The sequence below is a fragment of the Uloborus diversus genome, unplaced genomic scaffold (genome assembly GCF_026930045.1).
Source record: "Uloborus diversus isolate 005 unplaced genomic scaffold, Udiv.v.3.1 scaffold_14, whole genome shotgun sequence".
Taxonomy (NCBI): domain Eukaryota; kingdom Metazoa; phylum Arthropoda; class Arachnida; order Araneae; family Uloboridae; genus Uloborus; species Uloborus diversus.
In genome coordinates this window covers 3272223-3284271 of record NW_026558098.1, presented here as the reverse complement: position 1 = coordinate 3284271, position 12049 = coordinate 3272223, and the positions used below count along the sequence as shown (strand labels likewise).

At 32.2% G+C, this 12049-nt stretch overlaps 1 protein-coding gene across 2 annotated transcripts in view; it reads right to left on the bottom strand.

The window, feature by feature from the left end:
* Window positions 1–12049, bottom strand: part of LOC129232779 (protein jagunal-like) — a 36289-nt gene that overhangs the window by 12293 nt on the left and 11947 nt on the right. Inside the window, exon 1 of one of the 2 annotated variants that reach the window (XM_054866881.1) lies at window positions 11873–12043. The exons of the other annotated variant lie outside the window; for it this stretch is intronic. Within the exon in view, the coding sequence (XP_054722856.1) occupies window positions 11873–11961 (89 nt within the window). The 5' untranslated portion in view covers window positions 11962–12043. Of the gene's footprint in view, window positions 1–11872; window positions 12044–12049 lie in introns of those variants that run through there. 2 annotated transcript variants of the gene reach the window in all.

Sequence of the window (12049 nt, the reverse complement as noted above, 5' to 3'; positions counted from 1 at the left end):
AGTCTTTATGAAAAAATGTCCAAAGTCACACTTACTGCAAGAAAGTCCTGAAGTAGCCCCACGTTGGGCGCCAAATTGTAACGGATTCGGTGCGACTTCCACTTTCTTGAAATGAAGACACAGTTCTTGATAAAAACACAGGAGATTTATTTACACTATATACAGGAAAGATCTTCAACAACTGCTAAATTATTCATCAGCAATTAAGCAATTATCACACAACACCGTAAACTCACCGTTTACACACGTATTTACTTCCAAATACGAAAACAACACAGCGAAATGCCTCGCTATAAACAGAGCAAAAATGCACTCAGTTCGAAAATCTCAATCGAAACTGACTGTTTATCCATCGCTAACGGCTTAAATACACCGAAAAGAATTTTCTCAAATATTCCACACGCTTCTCGAAATGCGTTGACCGTTATCAAATTTTATCAATAAACAAAACGGGAATAGGGGTCGTATATTTTAGCCATATGAAAAAGGGGTTGTATATTTATTACGGGAAACTATTTACAGGTTACGTTCCTACAATAATTACTATTTACAGAATTTGTAACAATATAATATATATATAATACATATATAATATATATATATATAATATATATATATAATATATGTATAATCGCTTGGAATTTTTTCCTTTTCTTTTTTTTTCTATCTCTTCTCTCTTCTTTTTCTCTTTTTTTGAGACTAACTTTTCGGGGGGGGGGGGGGGGTTGTCCCCAAACCCCCCCCCCCCTAGCTACGCCCCTGCTCAGATTTTCCCCCCATTGTTTAGCTGGATATTTTCCCCGTAGAAACCTGTTTCAGTACAGATTAGGGTTATTAAAATTTGACATATTTAATAACTTATTCATTAATTGCTGCAGTAAAACAAGGAAGTTCTAATCTCAAAAAAGGGGGGGGGGGGCCTTGAGCACCCTCTTTACCCCCCCCCCATATGACGTCCTTGCCTTGGATGGAATAACTGAGCTGGAGGTGTGTTTTATGTATTTCTGCTGTAGCCCTGGCTTAGGGCGGTAACTTACTGCAAAATGGTACCAGATTGTTTTTGTTAAAACAGTTCCCATGCAAACAAGGATAATTGCTCCTTCATGACTGATAAATTAAACTGCATAGTTTGAATTTTAATATTCAATTCAGTTACAACTTCCAGAGGTTGATTCAAATGCATTTGTCCCATCACAAAAATCTATATCGTAAAAGATGCCCTTTCACAAAATTTCATTAAATTAAAATTACACTTTTCATAAAATTTTCATTTATAAAAACAGTTCTTTTTTTACTTTTAGACTTGATCAATTTGTATAAAAGCAAAACATCAGTTTAAAAAAAAAAAGAAGAAGCCCCTAGCTTCCGAGTCACTCCCAAAAGCTGTGTTCATAATGCACTTTTTGACCCGGTAAATCCCCGCTCTGGCTCCGCAAAAAAACGATCGAAAAATTCCCCGTTTCCTTGTAAAAAGAGGTTTCCCATTGTGGCACAGAAAGCGGTTTTTACCCAGCATCCTTAGCGGCTGGTAGACGAACTTGTTTCGCGTAATGCATTCCGGGTAAAAACACCGCTTTCACTCCAGAAGCTAGCAGGAGTAGAAAGATTCCACATAAAACTCGCTAATAACTAGAATGCGGTGAAAAGCAGGTTTCTTCCGGGGTCGAAAGGGTCCATGGAAACGGCCCTAATGAAGTCCTTTAGGCCAAGGGACAATCAAAGTTACAGAGGTAAACTTGTTTTCTTATTCTAATAATTCAAGACTATTTTTTTATTATTTGATTTTTTTTAATTGTAAAAGCTATTGAAAAGCATGAAAGAAAATTTGATATTTCTTTAAAATATTGATAAGAAAAACATAAGTTAAATCCTTGCTTATAATACTCAAACTCTGTGCAGGAACTGCAAATCAGGGTTGGCCGAATTGGACCCAATTGGGTTGGACCCAATGGGTTTTTTTGAAAAAAACCCATTTAAAAAACCCCATTATTTAGCCCACTTTTGAGTTTTTTTAAATTTTCTGAGAAGTTTTTAAAAAAATTAATTTAAATACTTTCACAATTTAAACTTCTTTTTTATTTGTTCTTCACCACAGACAATGAATATAAAAAATGAATTTTGAACTTTAATAGTATTTCTTAACTCTTAACGGCATTAAAAAAATACTTCAAAGATTTTAAATAAATGTATTTAACTTTTTTCTTTAACTGGTCAAAAAATAACTCAAATTATCTTGACCAAGTCCTGTCACGTCTGATTTTCTCAATATATGTAGATTGTACAGAGGAAACTAATCCAGTTAAAAGACTTTCATGTGAATTATTTTCTGCTAACTGACACATCACAAATCTCGAATAAACACAAGGTATATTTTTTAGAAATAAACAGATTTTTCAAACAGTTGACAGAAAACAGAACATGTACAGTATTTTCATTATCTTACAAAAAAGTTTAATATTTCTCACTGTGTACACAGAAATAGAAAAACAGGCAACATAAAATTCAAAGAAATGTCTTGATTAAGCTGGAATTCAGTCAAAAGGGATTTAAACTACTTGAGGTTCTACAGTAGTTTTGCATAACAAAATGAAATACAATAAAGTAAAATGCAAAAAAAAAAAAAATGTAGTAATTAAAAACGAACAATAGATTTTATCACTCGAGAAGTAACTTTGCTTTAACTGTTGGTAATCATGAAAATTAAAAAATCTGAAACTTAAACATTCTTGGGTTTTTTCGTCTTTTATACTTTTCTTCATAAAACTCTGAATTTTAACTAGGTTTCCAGATTTTTACCCGAAGATAATCTTTGCACTTTGTCCATATACTTACGCTACAATATGCTACAAGTACCCCACATTTTCCCTAAAAAAAGACAAAAAAAACCACATTTCTTTTTAAAAACCCAACTTTGGTTGGGTTTTTTTGTGTTTTATTTTAAAAAACCCAAAAAACCCTGGGTCCATGGGCTTTTTAAAAAAAACCCGGGTTTTTGCCAACCCTGCTGCAAATGCGCAAATTTTGGAACGTTAGACCCTAGTTTGGGCATTAGAAAACGCAGTTTGAATTGCATCAAGCTTTAATTCAGAGCATCTAATGCATAATACATTATTTACCCTTCTCCCCACTAAGATTTCCATTTCCCATTCAAGGGCGCCCATATACAAAATTTTAAGAGGGGGACTCAAAAATTTTCCAAATGGTTTAGCAGAATATTTTCCTCATGAAACTGATTTCAGTACAGATTAGATATATTAAATTTAACATTTTTAATAACTTAATTCATTAATGGCTGGAAAAGAAATGTTTATACACTTTTGCAAAGAAAAATGCACTAAAAGCAAGGAAGTTCTCTAAGGGGGGTGGGCTTGAGCCTCCCCCCTTGCCCCCCTATATGGGTGCCCTTGTTCCTATTTAAGCAAATACAATGGAGAGCAACAACCAACACTTCTACCAATAAGATAAATACATTTGTGCCGAACAGTAAAGTAAGAAAAACAACGTTAAAAAAAGCAAATTTTCCAGTACACCAGACACGTGTTTCGGCATTACGGGGAACGTCCTTTTCAATGCAAAAAGTAATGAGCTTATGGATGAAAAGCGTTTGCTTTTGTCGGATGTCTTTTCATCCATAAGCTCATTACTTTTTGCATTCAAAAAGGCGTTCCCTGTAACGCCGAAACACGTGTCTGCTGTAATTGGCAAATTTGTACTTTTTTTTTAACGTTATTTTTCTTACTTTACTTCTACTAATATTCACGAACGATTGAACTATTTTTCAATGACAAATTGATTCACACTATTACGGAAGACACTCATAAATGTGCACAACAATGCGTTGAAAGGAAACATCTGAAGCCAAGGACGCCCATATAGGGGGGCAAGTGGGGGCTCAAGACCCCTTAGAAATGAGAACTTCCTTTCTTTTAGTGCTTTTTTCTTTACAAAAATTTATAAAAATTTCTTTTTCCAACCTTTCATGAATAAGTTATTTTAAAAATGTCAAATTAGTGTGTGTGTGTCTCTAATCTGATACAAATACAAAAATGACGACCAGCAACAGGCTCTGGGCCCAGCTAGACTGGTCCTAGTCCATTTACAATCCCCAGTGAAGATCAATGGCCCTCTTAAAACTATCCACCCCCTTGCTCATGACCACCTCTTCCGGTAAGCTGTTCCAAGGTTCCACTACCCTGCTAAAATATTAATTTTTCCTAATATCCATGTTAGCCTGAGATTTAAGTAGCTTAAAACAATGACCCCTTGTCCTGTTTTCAGTGCCAAACTTCAGCCCCGTAACATCTTTCGTTTTAATAAATTTAAACAGCTGAATCATGTCCCCTCGGTCTCTTCTTTGCTCAAGACTGTACATTTTTAGCCTTCTAAGCCTGGAATCATAATCTAAGTGGGAAAGTCCACTCATTAGCCTTGTAGTGTAGCCCGCCTTTGAACCCTTTCCAATACATTAATGTCTTTCTTAAGACGAGGAGACCAAAACTGAACAGCATACTCCAAATGGGGTCTTACCAAACTTCTATATAAGGGCAGAAGAACTTCTTTAGATTTGTTTGAAATAGATCTATTGATAAACCCAAGCATCTTATTGGCCTTGTTACTAGCAATGCTGCACTGATGGCTAAACTTTAAATCCTGACTTACTAAGACCCCCAGATCAGTAACTTTGTCTGCCTGACTAATGACTGAACCTTGCAAATAATAACTTGTACACTTATTTCCATGCCCTAAATGTAGCACTTGACATTTCCCAACATTAACAGCCATACCCCATTTATCAGCTCGCTCCGTAATATGATCTAGATCCTCTTGCAGCTGATTTGCTTGTTCTTCATTTTCTAGTCCCCATAACTTTGACATCATCAGCAAAACAATTCATGTTCCCAGAAATATTTTTGTGAACATAGAGATTATTTATATGTACATGGGGAACATTTTTGAGCTCCCCCCCCCCCTTCCCTTAAAAATTTGCATATGGGCGCCCTTGTCTGAAGCTGAAATGCAGTTCTACAATTGACAATGAAATAAAAGATTTCCGTTGCTCTATGTTTTATTGGGCATTATGCATAAGCCTGATAACTCAACGTTTTGAACCAAAAAAGATGTCTTAAAACTTTTTTTCATAATTTTCTGTCCGATGACAGCTGAGGTAACTGTTTCTTGCATTTTTAAGGATAATAAAAACTGCATTAAAGGTTTTTTTAAAATTCCATTTTTCGCACGTTTTTCTAAATTTTATTTCACAGACGAGTGGTCATTGCAAACTGACAATTTTAGTATGTATTGAAAAAAGAAAATTTTTACATTATCCCATCATGCTTAATAACTTCTGAGGGGATAGTCTTTTTTGAACCAAACTTTTGTGCCAAGACTTGACACTCTCATGCTTTATTTTTTGATTTTAATAATACAGTCGAGCCTCCATATATCGAACTTCCACATATCGAAATTTTCTATATATCAAAATCCCAGCAAATTTCTATGTTCATTACATAGAAAAATTGTTTCTATATATCGAAAAAATCTCTATATATCGAAAAAAAATTCCAGACATTCGTAGATTTTTTTTTCCAATTTGACTGTTTGTCTCATGAAAACTGAAGGTTAGGGGAGAAAATTATGTTTACTAAAGGTTGCTAAGAAACTCATAAGAAATCTGGGTTTGAGGGGTGTGTAGATAGGTTGTTGTTCCTCTCTGGAGTTCTTAAATTCCCTCAGGTTTATTTCAAATCTTAGTTGTAACCAGTAACACTGTAAAACCAGTTTCGAGTTATCCTTTTTGTCTGTTGATTATCATTCCTAGTCTTTTTAGTTTCAGTAAAAATCATTCAGGTTAAGTAGATTGGTTTTTTTACTTTCTTCTCGATTACGTTGTCAAAAGTAAAATCCTTTTATGTTGCGAATCAAGTTAAACTGCCGAAGAATGAAGATGTATGAAGGCACAAAAATGTAATTTCTGTTAATTTTTCAGTTATTAACTTTCGTTTAATCCCATGCTCGTATAAATTAGAAATTGGGTTTCATGCACGAAAATTAGCTTTAGTTTTAATGTTTTTGAAGATTTTTATGATAAAATAGGATTGTTTCTATATATTGAAATTTCTATATATCGAACTTTTCCCGGCAATTTCTTACTTCGATATACGGAGGTCCGACTGTATTTGTTCAAACTTGAATATTTCAAAAAATGTCAGCATTAAAGCTAATAAGAAAACTAGAATTCTATACATGGGCACCCATATGCAAAATTTTAGGGGGGGGGGGAGTGCTCAGATATTTTCCCATTGGAAACCGATTTTAATACAGATAAGAGTTATTATAATTTGACATTGTCAGTAACTTATTCATTAATGGTTAGAGAAGAAATGTTGTTACATTTTTTCAAAGAAAAAAGTACTAAAAGCAAGTTCTAATTTCTAAGGGGGAGGGCTTGAGCCCCCACTTTCCCTCTCATATGCACACCCAGGATTATATATGAATTATCAGGGAGGCTTTAATTTTTGGGAGGGTGGAAATTCCTAATTTGCCAAATGGAACTCCAAATTTTGCCCAATAATAAAACATACGATATTAAAGGTACATTTTGTCCCAGCTACATCCCCAAAGTAGCCTAACCATGAGACAAAATAGGCCAAATAAAGAAATTTTTTGGAGGTCAAGTGACCTCCCGGGATTTCTGATCATGGCATCCCTATGAGTCATTGTCAACAGGGGCGTAGCTAAGGGGGGGATTTTGGGGACAAACCCCCCCCCCGAAAAGTTAGTCTCAAAAAAAAAAGAGAAAAAGAAGAGAGAAGAGAAAGAAAAAAAAAAGAAAAGGGAAAAATTCCAAGCGATTATATATATATATATATATATATATATATATATATATATATATATATATATATATATATATATATATATATATATATATATATATATTATATATGTATATATATATATTATATATGTATATATATATATATATATATATTTATATATATATATATTATATATGTATATATATATTATATATGTATATATATATTATATATATATATACATATATATATATATATTTATATATATATATATTATATATGTATATATATATTATATATGTATATATATATTATATATATATATACATATATATATATATATATATATATATATATATATATATATAAGAAGTAACCCCCCCCCCCCCGAAAGTCGGGTCTAGCTACGCCACTGATTGTCAAACAGCTGGATTTGCTTTGAACCAACTTTAGCAGCACCAGACCCTTCAAGGGGGCAATCCAAGATTTTTTTTTTTTTTTTTTTTGTGACTCCCTATTTTTGTTGACTTATATTGCATGAATATTCTATGTTTGTGAAAGTTTTTTTTTATGTAAAAATTGATCTTGTGACTTTTAAAAAGCCTATTCTAATTTTTGCTAAAGAAAATTAGTGCAACTTAGATATTAGTTAGAAATAATAATAAATGACATTTGCACTTTCTTTCTTTCTTTTTTTTTTTGGAGGGGGGAGGTAAAAACCTAAGAGGTAGGAAAAATACCATTGTAACTCAGCTCAATAGGCTTTGTACTGTGCATAGTTAGGAAATCACCAGAAAAACACACCTCAAAACTGACGTTAATTCAATTTGGTGAAAAACAGCTAAAACTAAAGTTAAAAAACTACGAAAAATTTATTACCTAAGCAATTGCTCTTATAAATCTCTATATAATAATCTAAATATTATTTTAGGTGAGTAAACTGTGTTTTAAACAGAAAAAGAAGTTATCTTTTAAAATGCGGGTTTTTGTGAAACTTTCGATTTTTCAATATTGTTTTGTGACTGTGCTGGTTTTCAAAGTTAGTTTTATGAAACTGCTGATTTTATTACTTGATTTTTGTGCAGGTACCAAAAAACGGTAGTAAAATCAGCCTGTATTAGGCCTTGCCTTCTGCCATAGGAAATGCACAAAGTTTTTTTTTTTTTTTTTTGAATTTAGCTTATAAATATCATTTGTAATTGCATATTTTTCAAAACTTTCAATCAAGATTTTGCCAAGTTCGAACTTTCTTCGGCAAAAGATCTAAAATTGATATAGCCTGGAGCAAAGAAGGATCAGAGGCAGGGTTGGCAAAAGCAAAAACCCGGGTTTTTTTAAAAAAGCCCATGGACCCAGGGTTTTTTTAAATAAAACCCAAAAAAACCCCAACTAAAGCTGGGTTTTTTAAAAGAAATGTGGGGTTTTTTGTCTTTTTTTAGGGGAAAGGTGGGGTACTCGTAGCATATTGTAGCATAAGTATATGGACAAAGCACAAAAATTCTTGATAAAAAAAGCTGGAAAATTAAGCGTTTTCTGAAGAAGGGTATAAAAGACGACAAAATTCAAGAATGGTGAAGTTTCAGATTTTTTTAGTTTCCATGATCACCAACAGTTAAGGCGAAGTTACTTCTTGAGTGATAAAATCTATTGTTTATTTGTTCGTTTTTTATTGCGACATTTTTTTTTTTTTTTTTGTATTTTACTTTGTTGTATTTCATTTTGTTATGCAGAACTACTGTAGAACATCAAGTAGTTTAAATCCCTTTTTACTGAATTCCAGCTTAATTAAGACATTTCTTTGAATTTTATGTTGCCTGTTTTTCTATATCTGTGTACAGAGTAAGAAATATTAAACTTTTTCGTAAGATAATGAAAATACTGTACATCCTATTCCGTTTTCTGTCCGATCATTTGTAAAGCCTGTTAATTTCTAAAAAATATACCTTGTTTATTCGAGTTTTGTGACGTGTTGGTTTGCAGAAAATAATTCACATGAGAGCCTTTTAGCTAAAGTAGTATCCTTTGTACAATCTGCAAATACCGAGAAAATCTGACGTGACAGGACTTAGTCAAGATAATTTGAGTTCCTTATTGACCAGTTGAAGGAAAAAGTTAAATATATTTATTTAAAATCTCTGAAGCATTTTTTAATGCCCTTAAGAGTTAAGAAATACTATTAAAGTTCAAAATTCATTTTTTATGTCCATTGCCTATTGTGAAGAAGAAATAAAAAAGAAGTTTAAATTGTAAAAGTATTTAAATTAATTATTTTTTAAAAAAAGTTCTCAGAAAATTTTAAAAAACCCAAAAGTGGGCTAAATAATGGGTTTTTTTAAATGGGTTTTTTAAAAAAAAACCATTGGGTCCAACCCAATTGGGTCCAATCCGGCCAACCCTGATCAGAGGGGACATGATTCAGTTGATTAAATTTATCAAAATGAATGATGTTAATGGATTAAATTTTTGCACCGAAAGCAGAACGAGGGGTCGTTGTTTTAAGCTTTTCAAATCTCAGGCTAAACTGGAAATAAGGAAAAACTACTACTTTTGTAGGGTTGTGGGCACTTGGAACAGCTTACTGGAAGAGGCGGCAATGAGCTAGGGGGTAGATAGCCTTTAAGAGAGCCATTGATCTTTATTGAGGACTAGTCCCTAATAAACTGTCTAGGACTAGTCTCAGAGCCTGTTGCTGGTCAGCACATTTATATATTTGTATAAATTATTTCACACAGGGTCAGATTAGGGAATTTTGGGTCAAAGAACAAAGCATCTTAATTATTTCTAAACTATGAAAGATAAAATGATTTAATTGTGCATGGAGTAAGCTATAACAAATTGAGAAATCATTTAAATAATCCCTTTACTAAAAATGGCATTTCCATTTATTTTATTTAAAATACTGAGTACAGCCAGGATTAAGGCAGATGTCAGTCATGGGGGTACATACAGATAATCTCGCTTTTTTTTTAAAGCAATATGCATCAGAAATAATTGAATATTTTAAATTAAACTTCCCTTAGCTCACAGAGAATTTTTAATGATAAAAAAATTGACCTCTTTAAGAAATAGCACATTAACATTGAAATAATTTGATGTTCTTTTAACTAGGCTTATACAATTGGTGCTATTTGCCTACAATTATAGGGGACATTTTAAAATTTTTATATTACCTTCATCATGTTACTACAACTGCAAGGGTTTTTATTTTTTTTCACTTCAATTAGACAGTAAAATATGCACTTGTTTCAAATTCCTTCTAAAACTGTGTCGGTCGCTTAGACACACAAAAATTTCTGATACCTTGTTTCAGAAAATTTCATTTTTGCTTTTTCCTAGTCCAAGATATAAGTTATATTTTCCCATTTTATAGAATGAGGCTATCATCATCCACAGGAAAATATTTCTGATGTTTAAGTACAGAATGAATTTTGTTGTAACACCATCTAAGCAGGAATATTTTTGAAATTGTTTGATTGCAAATTACTCTTCTTCTCTATTTTTTACTTTTCTCTTCAACTGTCATAAACAATTTGAAAATAAGCTCATTTTGCATTTGGGAGAGTCTTGTTTTAGCTTCTTGCAGTTCTACTGGCATATTTTCTAATTCTGTTTAACAGTTTTTTAGCTAAAGCAGCCAATCTTTTAAACCGTTTTAAACAGGGTTGGCAAAAACCCGGGGTTTTTTTTAAAAAGCCCATGGACCCAGGGTTTTTTTTAAATAAAACCCAACTAAAGTTGGGTTTTTTAAAAGAAATATGGGTTTTCTTTTGTCTTTTTTTACGGAAAATGTGGGGTACTTGTAGCATATTGTAGCATAAGTATATGGACAAAGTGCAAAAATTGTCTTCGAGTAAAAAAAGCTGGAAAACTAGTTAAAATTAAGCATTTTCTGAAGAAAAGTATAAAAGACAAAAAAACCCAAGAATGGTGAAGTTTCAGATTCTTCAATTTTTATTATTACGAACAGTTAAGGCAAAGTTACTTCTCGAGTGATAAAATCTATTGTTAGTTCTTAATAACTATTTTTTTTTTTTTGCATTTTACTTTATTGTATTTCATTTTGTTATGCAAAACTACTGTAGAACCTCAAATAGTTTAAATCCCTTTTTACTGAATTCCAGCTTTATCAAGATGTCTTTGAATTTTATGTTGCCTGTTTTTCTATTTCTGTGTACTGAGTAAGAAATATCAAACTTTTTCGTAAGATAATGAAAATACTGTGCATCCTATTCTGTTTTCTGTCCGACCGTTTGTAAAACCTGTTAATTTCTAAAAAATATACCTTGTTTATTCGAGATTTGTTGTGTGTTGGTTTGCAGAAAATAATTTACATGAAAGCCTTTTAGCTGGAGTAGTTTCCTCTGTACAATCTACAAATATTGAGAAAATCAAACGGGACAGGACTTAGTCAAGATATTTCGTGTTATTTATTAACCAGTTAAAGAAAAAAATTAAATATATTTATTTAAAATTATTGAAGTATTTTTTAATGCCATTAAGAGTTAAGAAATACTATTAAAGTTCAAAATTCATATTTTATGTTCATTGTCTGTGGTGAAGAACAAATAAAAAAGACGTTTAAATGGTGAAAGTATTTAAATTAATTAATTTTTTTTTTAAACTTCTCAGAAAATTTTTAAAAACCCAAAAGTGGGCTAACTAATGGGGTTTTTTCAAAAACCCATTCGGCCAACCCTGGTTTTAAAACTATCTTTGCTTTTCATGTTCATAGAACTCAATCAGTTTTTTTTCCTACTCCCAAAAGGAGAGGGCGAAATTACGTGAATCGTGTGCTCCACGCACTACCACGTGCACTTTTAAACGGAAAGCAGTTGAACACGATTACAAATTTTAATATTTCGACTTCTCAATTTATTTATTTTTTTAAGTGTACCCAGTGGGCGTATTATATTTCAGAGAAGATTTTGTGTATCTACATGCAAAATTTACAATCAGTTCAAATTAATATTGATAACGAAGAAAGATAAAAATACGGAAACATATTGACTTTATCTTAATGGTAGCTTTGAAATGAAAGAAATTAATAAGTTAACCTTATTTGATAGTGGGAAGCGACTTTTTCCCGATGGCCAAAATCACTCCCATCGGTTCCTTTAGCTCTAGCTCCTGACCTAGACGACATCTTCCAGCAACGTCGGAGGAAAAATTACTCAAAAAATGAAGAACAGATTATCATAAGCTCAATTTCTGAAACATCATATTGTAAATAC